The sequence below is a fragment of the Lontra canadensis genome, unplaced genomic scaffold (genome assembly GCF_010015895.1).
Source record: "Lontra canadensis isolate GAN:19392208 unplaced genomic scaffold, GSC_riverotter_1.0 scaffold6, whole genome shotgun sequence".
NCBI lineage: Eukaryota > Metazoa > Chordata > Mammalia > Carnivora > Mustelidae > Lontra > Lontra canadensis.
In genome coordinates this window covers 12,008,810-12,031,465 of record NW_022631000.1, presented here as the reverse complement: position 1 = coordinate 12,031,465, position 22,656 = coordinate 12,008,810, and the positions used below count along the sequence as shown (strand labels likewise).

At 44.5% G+C, this 22,656-nt stretch overlaps 1 protein-coding gene, 1 long non-coding RNA gene and 1 pseudogene across 4 annotated transcripts in view; 2 read left to right on the top strand and 1 right to left on the bottom strand.

The window, feature by feature from the left end:
• Positions 1–727: 727 nt before the first annotated feature.
• The window catches only part of PLCXD2 (phosphatidylinositol specific phospholipase C X domain containing 2), a 48,138-nt gene continuing 26,209 nt past the window's right edge, over positions 728–22,656 (bottom strand). The window contains exons 2-5 of one of the 3 annotated variants that reach the window (XR_004382036.1): positions 17,993–18,453; positions 12,969–13,210; positions 1,288–2,362; positions 728–851 (exon numbers count right to left, since the gene is read on the bottom strand). Coding sequence is in view for 1 of the 3 variants with exons in the window: in XM_032852178.1 (XP_032708069.1) it covers positions 2,203–2,362; positions 12,969–13,210; positions 17,993–18,453 (863 nt within the window). In the remaining 2 variants the exon portion in view is untranslated. Of the gene's footprint in view, positions 852–950; positions 2,363–12,968; positions 13,211–17,992; positions 18,454–22,656 lie in introns of those variants that run through there. The other 2 variants (XR_004382037.1, XM_032852178.1) reach the window with 2 other exon arrangements.
• Positions 2,519–7,921, top strand: LOC116864738 (annotated as a pseudogene).
• Positions 18,401–22,656, top strand: part of LOC116864542 — a 49,271-nt gene continuing 45,015 nt past the window's right edge. Inside the window, exon 1 of the long non-coding RNA XR_004382038.1 lies at positions 18,401–18,485. This is a non-coding gene — a long non-coding RNA (uncharacterized LOC116864542). The remainder of the gene's footprint in view (positions 18,486–22,656) is intronic.

Sequence of the window (22,656 nt, the reverse complement as noted above, 5' to 3'; positions counted from 1 at the left end):
AAAATCCTGAGGGTAGGCCAGGGATTTCCAAGCTTGTCACTGGGGTTCAACAGCAGAACTGAAGAACAACTGAAAAAGCGAGGGCACTTCTGTTCCTACTCCTTTCCACGGAAGGCCCTAAAAACGGACAGTACAATCCCAGAAACCTGTTGGAGTGGGGGTTTGAATGCAAGAACAAGGAAAAATTACGCCAGATTTTCCCAGAGGCATTTGTGTGTGACCCGCCTCCAGCCGCGGGAGCTAAAGGTCAGGGATGAACCGACTTTACAGAGACGCTGGAAGAGTGCGAGCTGCGCGTGCGCGTTCGGGAGCGCGCCCCTGGGGCCTGCCGCCACACAGCCGTGAGCACCGGCAAAGGAGGAATGGCGAGCCGCTTGGGGGGATGGTCCAATGTTCCTTACGCATACACACATCTAACCAGGAGTCCATGTTTATCCTTCTGCCTTAAGAATCCAGAGGTGACCTTTCCTTAGGGATCCTCAGACAGATCTGAGCAGCATTGGCATGTACACACACTCATGCCCAGTTTTCTTTCCAGATCCTTCCTTTCCAACCCTCTATAAGAGAGTCTCTCCCTCAAGAACTGAGGGTTCTTCATGACCCATTGCATCCTCAGGCCCCCCGTTCGGGGCCCGGGAGGGGCTTCTCTGCTCTGGGCCACACTCACACAATGCACACTGTCCCGACAGGACTGGGGAAGCTGGGAACATCTGCAGGCGAGTCAGAGGTCACTCACAGTCCTGAAACGCACAGGCCTGTTGAAGAGCAGGGCAGCGTCAGCCTGGGTGAGAAGAGTTCAGGCAGCTCCTTTGTGAGTGCTCTTGAGGTAAGAAGCACTGAAGATAATTGATCTATAAATAAATGGATAAATAAATAAATAAATAAATAAACAAACACACAAGAGGGCTTGCTCTAGATAAGTACCTCTTATCCATTCAAAAATTAAAAACAAAAAACAAAAAAAACAAAATCCCCTCTTGAGTGTCGCAGCCCTCGTGCAGCGGCGATTAGCAGGCTCAAGACAACCTGCAAGAAGTAGAGCTATCAAGACACAAACTGGAAATGTTCCAACACCGCGCATCTCTCACTCGATGACACACAAGTCATCCTGAATGTCCCCGAGGTAGTCTGGTTTTCAAGGAGTTACAGAACAGCTCCAAACCCGCTCGGAGCTTCCTCCTCAAATCCATTGCACTTCCCCACGCATCCTGTGGCTGTCTCCGCGGTGCCACGGTTGAGACGCCTTCCGTTAGCGTTAATGTTAGCATTATGCCTCATAGCGCAAACCTGGGTCCTTGGCAGATGGCAATGAAATGCAATTCCAAGATCCGGCTTGAAGATGCCGTTCCAAAGAGGGCTTTGCCAAAATGAGGCAGGAGTTTACCTAGCAGCCACTTTGGGAAAAGCTTGGAGGATTAAACCAAAGAAATGTGGCATGCAGCACACATGCATGTCTGTCTCTAGATGGGCCCCACACTGAAAGGACATCCCACCATTGTTCCTTTCACTTTTGAGAAGGGGCCGAGAGAAACTGAAAGGAATCAATGTTTTACAACTGGGAAACACATTTTGATACCAGAGGCAATGTGCACGGTTTATCCAAAGAATGAAGGTGCCCAGTTCCCAAGCAGAAGCTATGTAAGAAGAGCTTGTGGCTGGAATGGCCTGGTGACAAAGAAGTCTTACTCTCCCGGGGAAGAAGTAGTGACATTCAGCATGCCAGAGAGAACTGGTGCTGGCCCTTTTCTCCCTCAAAGCCCCAGGGTGATGTTAGAGCCACCCCACAGGGCCTTCCACACCTGCCATGAGCCATTCTTTTGCCTAAGAGTGCCTTTCTGGTTCAGTCTTCTCACAGGCTCACACATAACATCCTGGAAGACAGCAGGAAACAGGGTCAACTCGGAGATACTCAAAGGAAGCTGGAGACCCCATTCACATTACATTCAGCATCATGAACCATTGGGGAGACCCTGACTTTGATCACACGAAACATCCTTCTTCCCTTGGACTTCAGTATTTTAAAAAGTCTCATTTGGGAAAAATGTAACTGAGAGCTCTGTAATTTTATCCAAATGGCCCTAGGAAGAGGGGAAAATGCCCTCCCCCTCCTCCTTCCCCATCACTGCCAGGGGCCGTCCTAACAGGAAACCCTTCAGAACTCTGGCCTGGATCAACAAAGTCAACACTAAAATAAAAATCAAATCAGCATTTAGCCAGAGCTCTGTCCTCCTGGAGGAGGTCATTCAATTCAATGACGGTCGTGGCGAAGTCCACCAAGTCCACGAAGTCAGATGTGATGATGTTGACACCTGTGGCCCCAGGCTTCTGAGTTTTCACCCAGTCCAGGATGGCAGGAAGATTCCTACAAGGAAGACAGAACAAGAGAGTAGAGTTGAAAGGACTCCTCCAGAAATGGAAACAATGCATTTCCATCGATGTAACAAAAGTATGTCAATAAAAGCACGAGTCCCCCACAGTTCGTCCACTGAAGCTTTAGATCTTGTTCAGGGATGAAGTGATGTCTATTCCAACAGAGAACTGTATTCGCAGGGTTTCTGTGCTGGAAGAGGAGATTATCTGCCTCAAGCACCAAAGAGATAACCATGTCAGGAGGACCTTGAAAGACTAAGATCAAGATCCTAATTATTGGTTGGTTCTCTAATTTTTTTTTAATCATGAAAATTTTCAAACATATTGCAACACTGAAATTAATTTATAGTAAGGGCGTGCACCACTTAGCTTCTACCACTAACATTTTATAGTACGTGCCTGCCACATAGCTGTCCATCCACCCATCACTCTACCCTTCCATCAAGACATCTTATATTTTTGACAAATTCCAACTGCAACGATCTACACACATGCCCCAAATACCCCAGTAGGCATATCATTAACAAGGACTCAATATTTGCTTTAATTTTTCTTTTGACATAAACTTGCATCCAATAAAATGGGCAACTCTTCAGTGTGCACTAGTTGAGCTGTGACAAATGTATACATATAAAGCACACACGTGTCGAGGTAAAGAACATCACCAGTACACCAGAAGTTTCCTGCATGTTCCTTCCTCATCAATCCCGGCCCGTATCCTCCCAGGGGCAACAATGATTCTAATTTATTTTTCTACCATTGATTCAGTTTGCCTGTTCTAGAACTTCATGTAAGTTCACGCAATACGTCTTCTTTTGTGTGACGCTCTTTCACTCAGCATTATGGTTTTGGAATCCACCCACGTGGCCGCACCCATCAATAGCCTGTTCTTCGTCTGAATCACTGCACTATCCCACTGCATGAATTACTGTAGTTTGTTTACCCATTTTCTCACTCATGAGTAAATGGGATGTTACTAATTTTTGGATATTATGAAATAAAATCTTTAAAAAAAAATGGGACGCCTGGGTGGCTCAGTTGGTTGGATATTATGGCTAAAACTGTTAAGGGCATTCTTATCTCAGTCTTTTTGCAAATCTTTATTTTTATTTCTTTTGGATAAATACCAAGGGCTGGAATTGCCTTATTACATGGTAGGTTTACATTTAGTTTTTTAAAGAAACTTCCAGATCTCTTCCCAAAGAGGCTCTTCCATTAAATATTCCATTCAACAAAGTATGAGAGTTCTGGTTGCTTCAGAGCAAAATTTGGCACGATTAGTCTCTTTAATTTTAGCTATTCTAGGGGGTATGTAAAGATATCTAAGAGTGTTTTAATTTGCATTCTTCTAATGACTAATAAGCCTGAGCCATTTGTAATGTTATTGGCCACTTGTACGTCTACTTTGGGAAGTACCTGCTCAATTCTTTTACCCATTCTTTTCTTTTTTTCTTTTTCTTTTAATTGTTGAGTTATAAAAGTTATTTATATATTGCAGACACTAGTTTTTTCTCAGATATGCTTTTTGATATTTTATCCTTGCCTATGGTTTGCCTACTAATTTTTTTTTTTAAGATTTTATTTATTTATTTGACAGAGAGAGATCACAAGTAGGCAGAGAGGCAGGCAGAGAGATAGAGAGGGAGGCAGGCTCCCCGCCGAGCAGAAAGCCCGATGCAGGACTCAATCCAAGGACCCCGAGATCACGACCCAAGCTGAAGGCAGCGGCTTAACCCACTGAGCCACCCAGGCTCCCATAATTTTCGTAATGGCCTATTTTGGCAAGCTCAATTCCTTAAATTTTTTTTCTTTTTTAATTTCTGTGACCTATCTAGGAAACTTTTCCCAGTCCCAAGTCACAAAAATATTTTCCTGTTTTTTTCTATAAGCTTTGTGGCTTTCACTTCCCTGTTAGATCCCAAAACCATCTCAAGCTAATTTTTATATATGGTATGAAGTCGGGGTTGGGGTTCACTTCTCCCATATGGATATACAGTTATTTCAGAAGTGTGAGTGGCTTCTTAATGGACCAATGCTGACTCAGTAGTCTCACAAACACGGCTGGTCACATTTTACAATTCAAGGATTTTCCATGTAATAGCCAGAATGTTTTGACCAAAGCAGCTCATAATTTAGTGACATCAACAAGTAACAACAATTTAATGTGATACCTTCTGTATTAGCAGGAAATGTAAATATCATGGAGGGCACAGTGAAATGTATGCCATAGTCTGGCATCTGGGGAGACTTTAGGGAAGACAAAACCCATGGTTTATGTTTTGGTTAAGGAACTTGAGATTTTTTTTTTCCTAAGATTTATTTTATTCACTTACTTGAGAGAGAGCAAGAGCGAGCAAGAGTGCGGATGAAGAGGGAGGATTAGAGGGAGAGGGAGAAATAGATTCTCTGCTGAAAAGGGAACCTGATGCGGGGCTCAATCCCAGGGCCCTAGGATCATGACCTGAGTCAAAGGCAGACGCTTAACCAACTGAGCCATCCAGCCATCCCGGGGCTGGAGATTCTTCAGGAAGGATTTGCTCTAGACCAAAATTAAAATACTTTTATCTTAAGGGGCTCCTTTCTCTTCCTCTGGTGATGTTCTCCTTGGTTGTCATCTTCTCTTTCCAAGCTGCCCTCCCTTTAAGCATACATCCTGACTTCTCAGTCTCCTCGTAAATGACCCTGTCAAGACCTTGCTAGCATTTCTTTTTCTCTTCTCATGACAACAATGGTCAGTCCTGGGTCACTTCCTTCACTCAGTGGACTCGAGAACTGGCCATGGGCTAGAAAACGCATTTCATAAACCAATTTGCATTTTTATGTTAGTAGGTTAATTAGGATTTAGTAAGCTGCCATCACAGGAGCAAGTCCATTTTTAACTCGGTCTCCTGAAGATTTAAATCACCTCAATTAATCACCACCTTAACTTCTTCAATTTCTTCATGCCTCAGTCTCTCCCCCTGTAAAATGGGGATACTACTACTACTTATCTCATGTAGATTTGGTGGGAGGGGGATTAAATAAGGTAATACATGTGAAGTGCTTAGAACTTCGCCTGGGATATAGTAAGAACTAGGTGAGTGTTTGGCATGAGAGGAGAAATCATACATGGTAGAGTGTAGGGTGGAGATATTTTGCCAAGGGTGAGGTGCCACAGGTACAGTCTTCCTTTGGCGATAGAGACCTAGGATACACAGTGGCCCACAGGAAGGCCACTGTAGTCCTGAGCCTGACCCATTCAAGACTTCTTTTTCTTTTCCTTTTTTAAAAAAAAGATTTATTTATATATTTTAGAGAGAGAGAGACACAGACAGAGACTGGGGGGCAGAGAGAATCTCAGGCAGACTGCGAGCTCAGCACAGAGCCCCACTTGGGGCTCTACCCCCCGACCCTGAGATCACAACACTAAGATGACGATGTGAGTGGAAACCAAGTCAAGCCCCTCACCCGACTTTGCCACCTGGGTGCCCCAAGAGGAAGGAACGTCAAGCCAGTAGCCAAGCTGTGGCACCGCAGTGGAGATGCTTCACCAACAACCTGCCCCATCTACCCATGAGACTCCTGCGCAAGAAGATAGAGAAACGCAACCTCAGATTGCGCCAGTGGAACTTAAGCTCCAGGGAGCCTCTGATGGGAGCTTATCAGAAACGCAAAATGGAGATATGTCTGAAGAAACAGTGGGAGGTGGGAAGGTTAAAAAATCCCTGAAACGGTCTGTGAGTGGGGCGCTCATCAGAAGCCCAGAATGGAGAGAGAACTAAAGAAACGGTGGAAACCGTACAAGTTAAAAAAGAAAGAAAGAAATCTACCGTAGTAATCAATGGAGAAGCACCAAACAGCCTCCCAATTCAGAACCAAAAAAGAGGAAGAAAAAGAGAAAAATGGTGGATGATGCCAGGCCTGACACCGAAAAAGTGAAAACTGAAGACAAAGGGGACTCTGAAGAAGGGACCCAAGCTCCCAAAGAGAAAGAAAACAGTGTGGAGAAGCCAATGATCAGGAAGAGGACAGTGAAGTGCCCAGCCTACCCCTAGGTAGTCCTATCCTAGGACTGATAGGAGCTTCCGAGGATACTTCCTTTGCTTCTCTTATCGATCTTGTCAATGAGAACACTCTGAGGGCAATAAAAGAAATGGGTTTTACAAAAATGACTGAAATTCAGCATGAAAGTGTCACACTTCTGGAAGGCGGGGACCTTCTAGTGGCTGCAAAAACAGGCAGGGGCAAAGCGCTGGCATTTCTCATCCCTGCCCTTGAACTCATTGTCAAGTTGAAGGTCATGCCTAGGAACGGAACCGGAGCTCTTATCCTCTCACTTGCTAGGGAACTGGCCATGCAGACTTTCAGTGTTCTTAAGGAGCTAATGACACACCATGTTCACACCTACGGGTTGACAATGGGCAGCAGCAACAGATCAGCGGAAGCACAGGAACTTGGTAATGGGATCAACATCATCGTGGCCACCCTAGGCCCTCTCCTGGACCCCATGCAGAATACCCCAGGATTTATGTCTAAAAATCTATAGTGTCCGGTTATTGATGAGGCTGATCGTATCTTGGAGGTTGGGTTTGAAGAGAAATCAAAACAAATTATTAAACTTCTGCCAACACGCAGGCAAACCATGCTCTTTTCTGCCACACAAACTCAAAAAGTTGAGGACCTGGTGAGGATTTCTTCAAAAAAGGAGCCATTGTATGTTGGTGTCGATGACGATGAAGCTAATGCAGCAGTGGATGGTCTTGAGCGGGGCTACGTTGTTTGTCCCTCAGAAAAGAGCTTCCTCTTGCTCTTTATATTCCTTAAGAAGAACCGGAAGAAGAAACTGATGGTTTTCTTCTTTTCATTCTGTAAGTCTGTGAAGTGCCACCGTGAGTGGCTGAACTACATCGATTTGCCCAGCCAGTCATGGAAGGCAGAAGCAAAATAAGCATAGAGCCGCATTCCTTCAGTTCTACAGCGCAGAATCAGGGATATTGCCATGCACCATGTGGCAGCAAGAGGGCTGGGTATTCCTGAAGTTGACTGGATTGTTCAGAATGACCCTCCAGATCACCCCCAGGAAGATAGTCATCGTGTAGGAAGAACAGCCAGAGGCCTAACAGGAAGGGCCATGCCTTGCTCATTTTACACCCTGAAGAATTGGGTTTCCTTCATTACTTGAAGCAATGCAAGGTTCTATTAAGTGAATTTGAGTTTTCCTGGTCCAAAATTTCTGACATTCAGTCTCAGCTTGAAAAATTGATTGAAAAGAACTACTTCCTTCATAAATCAGCCCAGGAAGCATATAAGCCCTACATTCAAGCATATGATTCCCATTCTCTGAAACAGATCTTTAATGTTGATAACTTAAATTTGCCTCAAGTTGCTCTGTCGTTTGGTTTCAAGGTGCCTCCTTTTGTTGATCTGAATGTGAACATGCAATGACGGCCAGCTTAAAAAGAGAGGAGGTGGTGGTGGGTTCGGCTACCAGAAAGCCAAGAAAGTCGAGAAGTCCAAAACCTTCAAACACATTAGCAAGAAGTCCTCCAGCAGCCGGCAGTTCTCCCACTGAAGACGCACCTTCCTTTCGTCTTGAATAGCTTTGTCCTGAAATGGATTTTTTTCCCCTTTGTCTAACAAAGGAATTGTAGCTTCAGGATTGGGACTGATGGAACAGGAGTATGAGTTGGTGTAGGTTGCAAGCTTTGGGCACTGATACTTCCAGGAGATACCGCTCTTATTTGGGGATGTAAAACAGAGTTCAGTTTTTCTAGGTTGTTCAAGAGCAAAACAAGGGATCTTTCGGATTGTGCTGGACAACAGAGTATTTGAAATCTTTTGCCTCCAAATTTGTCATTGTTTTGGAGGGTGGGGTACTTTTTTTAAATTTAAAATCAAGTAACTAATATAAAATATATCACTGGTTTCAGAGATGGAGTTTAGGTGATTCATCAGTCTTCTATATGCCCAGTGCTCATTACATCATGTGCCCTCCTTAATGTCCATTACCCAGTTCAGCCTCCCTTAGAAGGCAGTGACCTGGTACACTGGGGGTGGTGATGCAAAGATTATCTCAGGTTTTTTGTTTTTGTTTTGGTTGTTTATTGGCCCTTAACCATAGTTCTTGATCTCCCCTGAAAATGCTACTGTGTCTAGGAAGCACATTACATTAAAGGTGGCGTTGGTTTTTGATACGCCAGCGATCCTTTCCCATTTTTTTTTTTAAGACCAGAAAGTGTGGATTGTTTGTCATTGTTACTTGAATAAAGCACCCTTAGCAGTCCTAACATTTGTTGGGAACAGTGGGAACCTGAGATTTGAGCCTCATTTACACCAATATATATAATAATAATAATAATAATAATAATAATAAAATCCACAAGCTAGGGGCGCCTGGTTGACTCAGTCAGTAGACCATGTGACCCTTGGTCTCAGGGTTCAAGCCCCACATTGGGTGTAGAGCTTACTTAAAAAAATAATAATAATAAAGAAAGAAAGAAAAGAAAATGGAAAAGAAAAAAAAAAAAACACTAGTCAGTGTTTAGATATGAAATGCTGACGCCATCTTCTGGTCATCATGGGGAAATGAGCATTAAAGGTTTGGTAGCAAATCCAGGGGACTCCAACCGGACCCAAACCACAGGAGATCCCTGGAGCCTGAGTGGCGCAAGGTGGGAAAGGCATCCTCCTTTGGTCTCCGGTGACAAAGAGCTCCATGTCAGCTTCGGGTTGCAGGTATCAACCTTCCTCAAGGCAAGGATCAAATAACCGGGATTACGTACAGACAGGAAAATGTAGAACTCCCTGTGAGGAGAAGCCACTTTGTTTTCTTAACTCCTGGTCTTTAGCAAGGAGAGATCCGGCAGAGGGCTCAATGGGCCTGTGAAGCACCGGGTGCCACAGCAGAGCAGTGCAGTAGAAACTTCCCTTTGCCTTTGAAGCCCACTGAGAAGAAGGCTGAGCCTTGGTGTTTCTGGGTTTCTTTCACATAGAGATGGCAGGCCTATTTTGTGCCAGTCACTGTGGTAGGCATTTGATGCTCAGACTGCAGTTTCATGAAGTAGTATTAACCCTCTAAGCAGGGGGAAAGAGACAGTTCAGAGAACTCAGGAAATTTGTCCAAGGCCAGCCTGTTGTTAAGAGACTACACTGGTAGGGGCGCCTGGGTGGCTCAGGGTTAAGCCTCTGTCTTCGGTTCAGGTCATGATCTCAGGGTCCTGGGATTGAGCCCTGCATCAGGCTCTGCTCAGCAGGGAGCTTGCTTCCCTTCCTCTCTCTCTGCCTACTTGTGATCTCTGTCTGCCAAATGAATAAATAAAATCTTTAAAAAAAAAGAGAGAGACTACACTGGTGTGCTAGGGCTGCCACAGAAAATGCCAGACTGGGTGGCTTCAACAACAAAAATGTATTTTCTCACAGTTCTGAGACTGGGAGTCTGAGATCCAGATGTTGGCAGGTTTGAGTTCTTCTGAGGTTTCTCTCCTTGGCTTGTAGATGGCTGCCTTCTTGCTGTATCCTCACATCACCTTTTTTCTGAACACACACACTCCTGGGGTCTCTTTGTGTGTCCAAATTTCCTCCTTTTATAAGGACACCAGTCAGACTGGATTAGGACCCCCCAATGGCCTCATTTTAACTTAATCACCTCTTTAAAGACCCAATCTCCAGTGGTCACATCCTGAGATATTGGGGCCTAGGGCTTCAACATAGGAATTTCCAGGGAACATAATTCAGCCCACAACAGGGACCAGGTCAGGCTTCAGTCTCAGGCTTCTGACTTCAGTCATGACTCCATGGCGGCTCTGTCCTTGAGCTTTGGCAAATCTTGCTTTCATTTAGTTCCAGTGAGAGTGCAAGGTTTCTAAGAATCTAGGGAAAATCTACCATAAAAATTCAGTCAGAATGGCTCATTTTTCATGGCTTTGTTTGAGGGTGATGAATCAAAGCAAACAAGATCTTAAGTCCAAAGTTTCACTTAAGAGTTAGGTTAACTTCCTGCTGGGGAAAAAAAAAAAAAAAATCACCTCTACAATTGTAGGAAAATATACCTATGTGGTCTTTTTTCCCTCTTGGTTAAGTGGATAACCAGTGCTCAGGAGCCAGTCTGACAGCAGCCCCCGTACCTCAGTTAGGACAGAGCTCTTGGGTGTTAGAAATGCTTCTCTCCCACGCTTGTTCAATTGCCCAGAGGAAACGAGAGCCACACGTCCTGCTGGTGCTTAGGAATGAACTCTTGACTTCGTTTCTCCCTCCAGTGGATGTGGAGGCCTAGGAATACCTGCTGCCTCCCTCTAATATTCTTGAGAGCAGCAGAGTGGAGAGGCCCAAAGATTTTTCCAGTCTTGAGACATCTGCTGGCCACCAGGGAAGGCTCTGCCATGCTAGGATCCCTTGGCTTTGGCCACTTGCCGCCATATTATCACTAAGTGAAAGAGCTTGGTGCTTCCTCTGCAGCCAGATGAAAGTTCTAGGAATTTACAGGTCTGAAAAGCACAGTGACTTTGTGGGTTCACAGCTGTAATTAGGAAGAGCTGCCCAGATTCTGGGAACAGGAGGACAATTACAGGGCAGTGGAGCAGAAAGGAGTAGAGTGTTGAAATACGTTATATTCAAGTTGAGTGGCGAGTATGGGAAAGGGCAGCAGCACAACAGTCAGAAGTCTAGGGTCAGGCATATTATTGACCCTTACCAGCTATGTGGGTCTGGGTCACTTAGCCTTACTGAGTTCCATCTGAAATGGGCACAGTAGGGACACCACGGTGGGTCTGTATTCAGTTCAAGTCATGATCCCAGGGTTCTGGGACTGAGTCCTATATGGGGCTCCCTGCTCAGTTGGGAGCCTGCTTCTCCTTCTGCCTGCTGCTCCCCCTGCTTGTGCTCTCTCTCTCTCTGACAAATAAATAAAGAATTTTTTTTTAAAGGAGTGTTTGAAATGGGGACAGTAATGTGCTCTAGACCTGGAGGCTGGCTTAATTTAAGAATCAAATGAAATCATCTGCAGGAGGATAATTTATATTCTAAATACAGTACACAGATATAACTTGTCCTTATTTTTAAATACGTTCTGTGCCTTATCAGTACAACTCTCTGCACAGACTTTATTATGTTATTTTCAGATTGCTTTATAGAAAATTACATGTTTATTTTTCCTGAGTGACTTAAGTTCCATGAGGACAAAGACTATATTGTTTCCCTTTCATCTTTAGCTCTAGCTTCTCTTAAGTACTCAATCTTTTTTGTTGAATGAATGAATAATATTAGCCTACAAATTTACCAAACGCAGGAGGACAATGGTGTGTTACATGAACATATAAAACAGGGAAGTTTGTCATTCTGGATCTTTCAGAGATACAGCATTGGATTATGACATTCTCTTTTCCATGTTCAGCATGAGTAGTTTAGTCAGAACTTAGCGGAGCCACATAGTAAGGGAATCTGGTTTTGTTTACAGCCAAGATAAGCAGGAGTTTTCACCAGGAAACAAAAGTTCAGGTTCTTCTTGCTGTCTGACCTCTCGCCTGATGAACTCCTGCTATCTGGAGTGATGCTATCCAAACTCAGAACCAAACAGCCACAGACAAGTTTTTGGAAGAATCTTTCACTACCTAAACGCTGGTGCTTTCCACCTGGAACTCAGGAACCAAAGTGGGTCCTGTATATATCCTTGTTACCCAAACATATTCACTTCCTCAGCTTGGATTGGGAGGATGCCCCATTCCCCAAATATATTTATAAAATTCCCTTTATCCAAATCCACAGGTGCAGACACACATATATGTACAGATATAAAAGCCAAGCTTTTTCTTGATGACACCTGTCATCTCTGCTGTCCGGGATAAAGATCATCTAATATAACACATCTGGACCTTCTGCCTAATGGTGCAGTCAGAATCCATTCTGCTCTGGGAAGGACCTGAAACAATGGAGCTGTAGGGACCATCCTGACCCTGCTTCTCAGGACTCACTTCCTCCTATGGAAGGAACAAACTTTTGCAGGCCACCTCTGAATCCCTAGCACCTAGCACAGCCTCATTCTCCTCTAATGATTTTAAATGAGTGAGTACTAGAGCCAGCTGCGAAGGGTGGGGAACAAGTATGTGATGTAATGACACAGCAGAAATGAACACACTGCTGTTGGCTTAAAGTGCTTTGCCCTAACACCAACACTGAGCGAGTATTTATGGTCCACTAGATATTTTAACAAAGTATTTACAAACCCTTTAGCCACGTTTAATGCAAACTGCCCCCAATGCACAGCTTTTTCAAATATAAGTTTTTTAGTTTTTTGTTTTGTTGTTATTCTAAAATCTTCAAGCTATATGATTTTACTGCTCTTTATTCAGAAGGGAATCAAGACAAGTTTTATTAAAACAAAAAACAAAAAAACAGGGTTGCCTGTTTGGCACAGTTTGTTAAGTATCTGCCTTTCACTCAGGTCGTGATCCCAGGGTGCTGGGATCGAGCCCCATGTTGGGCTCCCTGCTCAGCCGGGAGCCTGCTCTCCCTCTGTCTGCTGCTCCCCCTGCTTGTGTGTGCTCTCTCTCTCTCTGACAAATAAATAAAAATCTTGAACAACAACAACAACAAACCTTACTTGTGGGGGAGAAGCAAGTTCTTACCTATGAACCAGAGTGTTCTTGAGGCCACCAACCAGGCCTCGGGCGATGGTCTTCACTCTGGGGGTGAGAATGGCTTGAGAGACGTGGAAGGAGCCGCGTGGGGCCCGCTCAGTCAGAGTGGTCTCCAAGAAGAGGATGAGTTTGTGCACACTTGTGGTGTTCGCCCAGGGCGCTGGGATCTTCTTTCCGGGCCACAGGAAGGGGTATTGCTTGTAGAAGGGACAGTGATAGAAAATAAGAACCTGAAACATTCAAAACAGAAAAAGGAGAACAATTCATGAATAAGCTGAATGTCAGTTCCTTGGCTTTGCCCTGATGTAGGAATAAAGGCAAACAAATATAAGCATGTAGAAATTCAAGAATTGTATGTATATATATAGAGAGAGAGAAAGAGAGAGAAACCAATAAGCAAAGATTTTAGCACTTCTGTATGTCTGACTTTGAAGATGCTTTGTTTTTGTCACAAACACCTCTGGAAGTATGATAAAATCCTGAACCCTTTCTCAGATCACATTTTAAATGAATGTATAAGTAAGATAAAATAGGATTACAAAGGAAATCAATGAGATCAAAATACAGCTATCAGTAGATTATCAATTTGTAATAAATTAGTGTACATGCTTCACAATAATACATTAAATAAAAGTACTTTGTTGTAAGTCTACTAAGTTCCATCATTTTGAGTTAATGATGAGTAAAAATGATATTTCAAATAACTGAAATGTGATACGGAAATACCTGTGATTTCTATGGGGACAAAATCACGGGTAGAGCCGATACTGTTGTGGCTGAGTGTCTGCGCTCATCATCAATGGGTATATGAATTTTCAGTTAGAGGTGAGAAGGAAGAAGAATGAAGATTTTTCCTATCCAAATCCACAGACTGCTTAAATCCTGCCCATGCCCCTCCCCTTGGGGCTCTGAGCCCCGGATGGAGGGCCCTGTGGCCAGTGCCGTCTGCCAGGGAGGACTCCTAGGCTCATGAAATTGACGCTCCCAGGGTTGAGACCAACACCTTGCACTAATCTGGGACTACCCTGAGCTTCAATAAGGGGAGCCGACTGAACGACATAACCCTTCCCAGGAGGGGGTGGGAAGGCAGTATTCCAGGAAAGACAGACTTCCAGGAGGTCGTGGGTCTTTAGTGGGACCCCTCGGGACCGGTGGCGATTTTGAAAATAATTAGCAAGCCAGATCCACAGCATTAATTAGTTTCTGGGAGGCAGCTGAGGGACGGGGAGTTGCTATTTTCATTTTCCCAATTCAGGGCTCTGCTGCTTAGGTTTCTAGAAGTCGTCTATTCTTCCCTGCTCCCAAGCACCAGGAATCTCTTCCTGGAGGAATGGCCAGCAAGTTTACACTCCCCGGACTGCCGTCGTCGGATGGCTGGCCCCAGAGCATAATCCCCCAGGCACCTGAGAAGCAGGGCTCCGAATGCGTATCGGGTTTCCAGTGTGTTGAGCTCATGACCAAGGTGACTAACTGCTCCTGTGGACCCAGAGCAAGGGCACGCCAGGCTGGGTGCGCCCAACAGGCTAATAGTTGTTGTTTTTAATGGTGTTGAGTAACGTCTGACTGACTGCTAATGATGCCTGTGGTAAACACATGTGTTAATGAGGTTAATCACAGGCTCATGGTAAGCAGATTGTCGGGGAGATTGGGAGGATTCCCTGCTGCTGGTGTAACTGGCTAGCTGGGAGGCTGGGGTCTCCTGCCTCAGAAAGGGAGGTAAGCTGTTCTGTGACATGGACGGTGGCAGTGAGATCCTTCCCTGTCGGGCCATTTTCAGAGCTGCCTGGCCCCTGAGCGTTGTTACGGCTGTTCTCTCTACTCTCCCTTAGAGAAGGTGCAAATAGGACAAGCTGTAGAAAAGGGGCTCTAGGCCTTTCCTGGAGTGCCTGCGCAATCTGACCGCAGGGTTAGCGGGAGGAGTTCTGTTTACACGAGGACCTCGGTCTAGCAAACCAACTGTTATTCCGAGGGTAGGGGCAGTGACTCCCGCCCTAGGGCCTGTGTTTTGCATCTGCCTCCCTGCCTTGCTCTGCCATCTTTTTCTCTGAAATACTCTCCCCCACCCAGCTCAGCAACTGATGTTCAGTTCTTCTCCGTAGACTCAGATTTGAAATCTACTTTCTTTTGAAAATTATTCCTTGACTGACTTCCTCTTATTCTGATGGGTCCTTTCCTGGAGGCTCCTGGACTAGAGATCTATGCTAGGTACTATTTTTCAACTGATTGCTTACAAACCCCTTTCATTATACAGTACATCTGAGGCAGTTTTACTTTGCAACTGTGTATTGGTTGTTTTTTATGAGTGTTAAGGACTCTTACCTTTTCATTAAGATTCAAAATATTGCCAAACCGTAGATTAAGTCTTCCAATTCATTGTACCTCAAAACCCATAGCCATGATGTACACCTATTAGTGAGCTGTGATGTCATTGTTACGTGTAGTAAATGAAATTTGACTGAAAAGTAGTATACTTCTTGCTATGAAACTGTAGTGATAAAATAATCAGGGGGTTCCCATGCGAGGCAGCTCTTTACATAATGAAGGTTTAAAGTTTAACCACCAGTAGGGCCCTGCCTCCAGCAGGAGGTAGATCACTGATGGCTGTGAGGTCTCCATTTAGCTTTTAAGAAGAGACATGGCAGGGCAAACTTGGGAAAAGCAAGAGCAGGGAGATCCTAGAATTCAAATGGATGACACTCTCCCTTTTTCTGACAGGTCATCACAGAGTCTCTCCTTCATAATTTTTGGAGTAGCTGTAGTTGGAAGACACAGATTAGTCCATACTTAAAAGCAAGGATGGCTCACCACTCTGCTGCTAGAAATTCGCTGTCCCCCCTCATCATTATTCCTGAAGACACCTGTTACTCCTGCAGACTTCCAAACAATTTGGTGTGCAATATGGCAGTCCACCCAGGACACTATCTGTGCATAAAATTATAAAGCTATATTTATAACAGATATCTGATTGACAAACTTAGCTATACTGAGATTTTACCTTACCTGAATCACACATTCAAAAGCCCTTCTTCAGATCCACAGCCCTTTAGCATTCTGTGAAATCTCTGAGACCCTCTGATAATAAGGGCTCATGAATAAAAAGAAGGGGTTTTTATTTTAATGATCTATGCTCCTAGTTGTGACAACCACCAAGATGAGGGTAAGGCCCTGGGATAGCATCAGGAGCTGTGGGGAGCAAACAGCCAATGACTCTACCTCGGCTCCTGCCGCTCACTAGGAACGTTCTCTCGGGCAAGTTGCTTAGTCTCTCTATGCCTCAGTTTACTCCTCCGTAAAATGAGGGTAACAAAACACCTATCTCACAGTGTTGTGGAGAGGATTCAATGTGCTAATCCATGTACCTAACACAGTATAAAGGCTCAATAAAGGTTAGCTATCAAGGTGACCTTGTCATTCCTATTATCTCATATTGTAAGAGAGACTCCACTGAGGAAAAAAAAAAATCTCCAAATTAGACTTGTGAGTCTGAAAAGATATCTAGCCAGATTGGGAGCAGAGGTGTGATAAATATTTGGCCAAACATCATTACAAAGTTTTAGTGAGGAAAAGTGGCTTAGGTAAGTTTTAATAGATCCTGAGATCTAACTCATTAGCTTCTGTGGCATCAAAGGTTTTAGCCCTTTCAGAGGCGCGCAAAACCACCCGGGGTTTCCAGTTCCTCAGGCCAAACCTGAGAGTCATCCGTGAAGCCCATTTCTTTTGTGCCCCGAATCCCATCCATTGGAAAACCCTGCTGGTTCTACCTTCTGATAGATTCCAAATCTGATCACTTTCCCCGCAAATGCTCCTCACTGGTTCTCCTCCTTTCCCTGCCCTCCTACCCTCGCTGTCTTCCTACCCGCCACAGAGACCCGTTACAATGTAATTCAGGCCACAGCACCAGGTACAGAACCTTCCTCGCTCAGAGTGAAAGCCTGAGTTCCCACCCCATCATCCATGATCTCTGACCCCCTTCCTTTCTGTTTTCATCACTTATATCACTTTTAGCATTTTATGTAATATATTTATTATGGCAATTATCTACGGTCTCTTTCTTACACCTGAATGAAAGCTCCATGAAGGCAAGGATCTTTGTTTTATTTATTAATTTATCCCAAGTGTTCAGCACACACCTGGTGTTCATGAATATTTGCAAGTGAATAATCTTTAATTGATTTTTATTGAAAGGTCTTCCCCAAGCTCAAAAATAGCTGCCTCTTTAAGATGCGTTGGTTAAGGCACCTGTGAGTAAGCAAACAACTATGAAAGAAAGGGACTTGCTTGCTTTCTTCTGTTAAAGAGCATCTAAACTGGAGGCTGACCTTTCTCAAAGCTCCCCTCTCCCCCAGCGTCTCATCCTGTCGGATCCCAGCAGCATGTATCTGAGGCCCACATTCCTTTTCCTGAGTATGCCCCTCAAGGCCTCGCTTTGGGGTTTCTTCCAGGCTTAAGGAACCTGGGACAGCTCTCAGCCCTGTTGGGCTCTTCCTTCAGTCTCTCAAGCCAGGCCCCCAAATGTGTTAAAATAGCCTTTTCAAATATTAACAGCTCTTAGATGAATCACTCCCATGCTTATGTCAGTTAGCTTTTGTCAGCTAATGTAGGGATTATCTGACAGTGAGTTAAAGGCTGGATGGTCTCCCCATCCCTCAGGGGGTAACTAGGAGCCTGAAAAGGGATTCCAGGGGAGATAAGAAGGAAAAAAAAAAAAAGGGCAATCACCAGGGGTTCCAATTTCATGAAGCTGCCCTGGGCTGGTTCTGGCCAGGCCGCTCTAACTCAGATACTTCCAACAGGCTGCCCAATCAATCGTAACTGTCTGGCAGGTGTTAATCCCCGTTCATGGGTGCCCAGAACTAGTGGGTATATCTGAGTCTGAAGCTATCCGAGAGTCCAGGACCCAGGGAGTATCTGTTTTGCCTTCTAGCCTCAGCGCCCTGGGGTGAGCTGCCTTTTCCGACTGAAAAGGCAGAAAGAGCCTTGTTGCCCTTGCAAGCGGGTCTGTCTCCTCTCACCTGGCACTTCTTCTCCCACAGGGCTCGCAGTGTCATGCTCTCCACACTGCAGGCAGAGCACAGCTTGTTTCCAAAGGCCTCCTGGATTCGGAGAACCAGGCGCTTGTGGTGGGCCTCATCCATGGCGTAGAAGTGGTTGAAATCCAGAAAGACAATCTCCTGGGGGTGCTGGGTAAGAAATGAGTCAATCTCCATCAGCCCGTCCCAGACCTTGATGCCAAAAAGTCCGTGAATGAAGTAGATCTCCTGGTCGGCATCCCCGGGTTTGGAAGACACGCGCAGGTCGAAGTAGCGGATCCCGGCTTCCAGCTGCTCTCGGAAGTTCAGGTTCTGCGTCACGGACCACTTCTTCATGAGCTTCTTCACCAAGGAGATCCTGGCCAGGCGTTTGATGGCTGCGGTTTGGTCAGGCCCCACCGGGGACTTCTCATCGACCCAGTAGCTGAACGAGTCATGGGAGCCTGCGTGGAGAGCAACAAAGGTGGGGAACCAGGTGAGACCAGAGCTGGGAAAAATGAACCCGCCCATCAGGAAGCGGCAAAAAACTAGCAAACACACACAAAAATGTCAGCAAATACTTGCATAAATTTTCAAGCTTGCTAGACTAGAAAGAAGCACAAATTAAAGTAAGGTAGTCTTATTAGCAGCTTGGTAGGCCTGAAGTACCGGCTCTAATTCTCACAGACGACTAGCGTGAGGTGAATGACTAAATGCCCTTTTGGAAAGCTCCTTAGAAACGGGTTTGGGGGCACCTGGGTGGCTCAGTGGGTTAAGCCTCTGCCTTCGGCTCAGGTCATGGTCCCAGGGTGCTGGGATGGAGCCCCGCGTCGGGCTCTCTGCTCAGCAGGGAGCCTGCTTCCTCCTCTCTCTCTGCCTGCCTCTCTGCCTACTTGTGATCTCTCTCTCTGTCCAATAGATGAATAAAATCTTAAAAAAGAAAGAAAGAAAGAAAGAAACGGGTTTGGAAAGAGGAGCTTTAAAATATTCATACCACTTGATCTAGTAATTTCATTTCAGGAACGCTCTTCTGGGGAAACAAATTAATGTTGGGAAAACAAAGATATTTGCTACAGAATATTCATAGTAAGACAAACTGGAGGTTGCCCAAGTGTCTCTCTCTTTTTTTTTTTTTTAATTTATTTATGTGACAGACAGAGATCAAAGAGGAAGCAAAGAGGAGAACCCCGCATCTAGCTCAGTAATTCTGGGACAGGCGTTTACATTCTAGGAAAGGCAGATTTTTAGAAATCAACTGCTATTACGTATACTATTTTTTATGCTATTGTACATACACTATTTTACTATTGTGAAAACCTGAGTCAGTAGGAATGACTTCTTGACAAATCAGGTCATCATTTTTAAGAGCTCAATACAGCTTACTTAGATGGCCTTCGTTTTGGACACATATCTTAATAAGCCAAATCTGCCTTTAAATGGTCAAATATGGGTTCTTTTCCTCTGCCTGAAAGAAAAGAGGGTAGTTATCCTCCCAGGCACTGAGGTGATATTATTGTTATAAAGTTTAGGACACCATGAGAGACACAGTTCTAACTATGATGAGAAAACACTTCAGTAGTAGTAACTCAAGGTGAAAATGATCTTTAACAAATATCATTCATTGGTTTCTGTGTTTGGTTTCTGTGTAGCGACAGCCCTTATTACCTGCTTAGCTCTATGACTGGCTCTGACACTGGGGATTCTACGTAAATCGAGGTGGAAACTGCCCTCTTTCCGACCCAACCAGCTCCGTTCTTAAAGACTTCCCATTTTAGAAACAATTTTTTTAATTCCTACTAGCTGGCTGTTATCAATTATTCTTTTGACTTAATTTTAAATACATATAATTTCCATGTTCTTTAAAATAAATCAATCTTCTCAGAAATAGAGCAAAAGAAGAAAAACAGGAGGCGACCAGCCATGTTTTATTTGTATGTAGCCTCTAGAAAAGGGAGGATACTCATTAACTATTAAGAAAAAGCATGTTTATTAATCCTTAGGCAAAGTCAATTTTGCAAGCGAGAAAATTACTAGCATATTTCAGGTAAAAAACAACAATTGCCATTACTAATAGAAATATGGAGCAAATCCCCCTGGATTTTCTGTATTGGTTGTCTCTGTTAATGAGACTCACAGGATACTTGCCTAATGCTCTGCTTCCTTTGGCCTGTACAGAAATGGGAAATCTTTTTACCTCCTCATTGAGAGATTTATTATGAATACATTACACACTGATGGTGAACAGCCAGTTCTCCCTTCTTTTTAAATTATACTGAACAGCCCAGCTGTTCAGGATAGAGTGTGTGATACAGTGCGAGGCCCACAATGAACTTAATTCTTCCCTGGGTCTCAGGGAATAGTCATTACCCAGGCACGGAGAAGAGACAAATTTCCTCTGGTATTCTCTTGCTGGTGCCAAGCCCAGTCTCATCTCCGGAGGGAGATGTGCTAACAACCTCCAATGCTCTTCTCTGTGCCCCAGGGTTGTGCAGCAATGTGACAGCGATGGGGCCCCAGAGACCATTTCTGGATACACAGGGACATGCGTGGTGCCCAGCCATCCCTCAGAAGAGGGATGGCTGTGTATATTCCCAAGGAACACTCAGTTTCTGTCTCTTTGTTCCCCTCTCCATTTCCTCTTTTCCTTTCTGATGTCCTATGTCCAGTGCCACCCCTGGACAGGAGAGGACAGGACAATGGAGCCGATTGTTTGCAAAATGTTTTATGGCATTGTCCTACCCAGGCCTACCTACAGCAGTCAAAACTGCTGTCACTCATTAACCACCATCAGTATTTTTGCTTTTCCACTTGTTTTCTCCTCCTCTGGGAAGCTTCTGCCTCATACAGAGTGAGTTAAGTCACATTCAGGCCTGAGTGCATTTAACTATCTCCTTTTCAATACATGGAATAAAAATGCCCTCCCCTCTCCTGCACATAGAATAATTACAAATTATGCAATCTGCTAATAGTCCATATACAAAGAAAATCCTAATGCTTTACAGCCCAGATTCATTAGCAAAATTTCTTCTCCCTAGAGTTGATGGAAGTTATTTTACTTTATAAGACTGTTGATAGAACTACCTCTCCCCCTCTGGCCTGGGATGCATGCATTAAACTAATGCATTCCACCAGAAGAGGAGGAAGAGCCTCTGTTAACGACCCCTTGCCTTATTTCTATGAGAACTACTGCATGGGAGTTAGGGAGGGCAGCTCCAGGAGCTGCTCCTGCCTGTCAGTTTTATGACAAGGTTCGAAGAAATTTAGGAGCTCCTCCTGCTGTAAGTTCTGCCATGGAAAGTATTTTTGCTGCTTATTTTTGCTTTACCACCTGGCAGTACCTTCTTCACTCACCCCTTCACGCATCTTCACTCACCCCTAGCTTTATTCTGGAACCTTCCATCCCCTTATGTTCTGTGATGCATACTTCTAGACATTCCTATCTGTTAACCACTCTTGTTCTTTTTCCTTTGCTGGCTTCTCTTCTTCCTTGTCCCCAAACTTAAGTATTTCCCAAGGATCTGTTCTCTATTTACTTCCTTTCCCCCTCCAGGGGTTTTATCCACTTCCTAGGTTTATCATAGCGCTTTTGTGTGGATGACACCAAAAGCTTCATTTCAAGCTCAAACTCTTCTAAGTTCCAAATTTGTTTCCAATTTCCTGCTGAGGTCTCCCACCTTGATGGCCCGCTCCCACAACAGATAACAGATTTCAGAGTCCACCTGCTCGTGCTGTCCCTCTTACCCCACAAAGTGACTCTTCTGAATTTCTGCCCACAGTTCAGTGACTTGAACTCAACACCTTGGATTCTATTTAGATTCTGCCCCCACCCCCACTCTTCATCCACCCAGTTAGCAAAACTTTACGTTTCACTTTTGCAACATATATCAAACCTTCAACTGACACCCCTCCTTGTTCATACACTCATTATCTGTCACATAATCAGGACCGAAAAGACCCTAATATAATATAATCCCTTCCATTCCAGCCTCTCTCCAATCTGTTCATGTTCGAAAGTTAATCATCTCAAGATACAGTGCTGATTTTGTCTCTTCGTCCTTCCTCCCTCCCAGATCAGGTTCCAACTCTGAGCACTGTTGTTCAGGAGTCTTCAATATGGCCCCAGTGTGTCATTTTAGACTCATCTCTCACCAGGTCTCCACACAAAGCCCGACATCTGCTGATGTACAGTGTACCCGGACGGGCAGACCTCCTCCTGGACTTAACTTTCCATAAAATATTTTCTCACTCTAACCCAGTCTACAAATTCTCCCCCAGCATTTATAACCCGTATTGGGCAAATTGCTTACCCCATGTCTGTCTCCTCATCTGTGAAATGGGACTAATAGTGCCTCTGGTCACAAAAGTCATGTGCAAGGTGCTTAGAACAGCGCTGACATGTAGGAAGTGCTGAATGACTATTACTGTTATTATTAACCATTCTCTGTGAATTAGGAACTGGAGAGAGGAGGCATCACTAATTGGAACTCCTGATCTTAGGTATTTAGGGTCTGGAAGGTTTTTCTTTTCTGCACTTCAAGTACTGTCCCTCTTCATCTATTGGTTGACAGAGAGAAGGTAGCTTAGCCTCTACTTTGTTGACAGCAGCTGCCACTCACTTTCTTGGTCACAGCCGAAGCTTTGTCATCACCCCTTCTAAAATCTTAAAA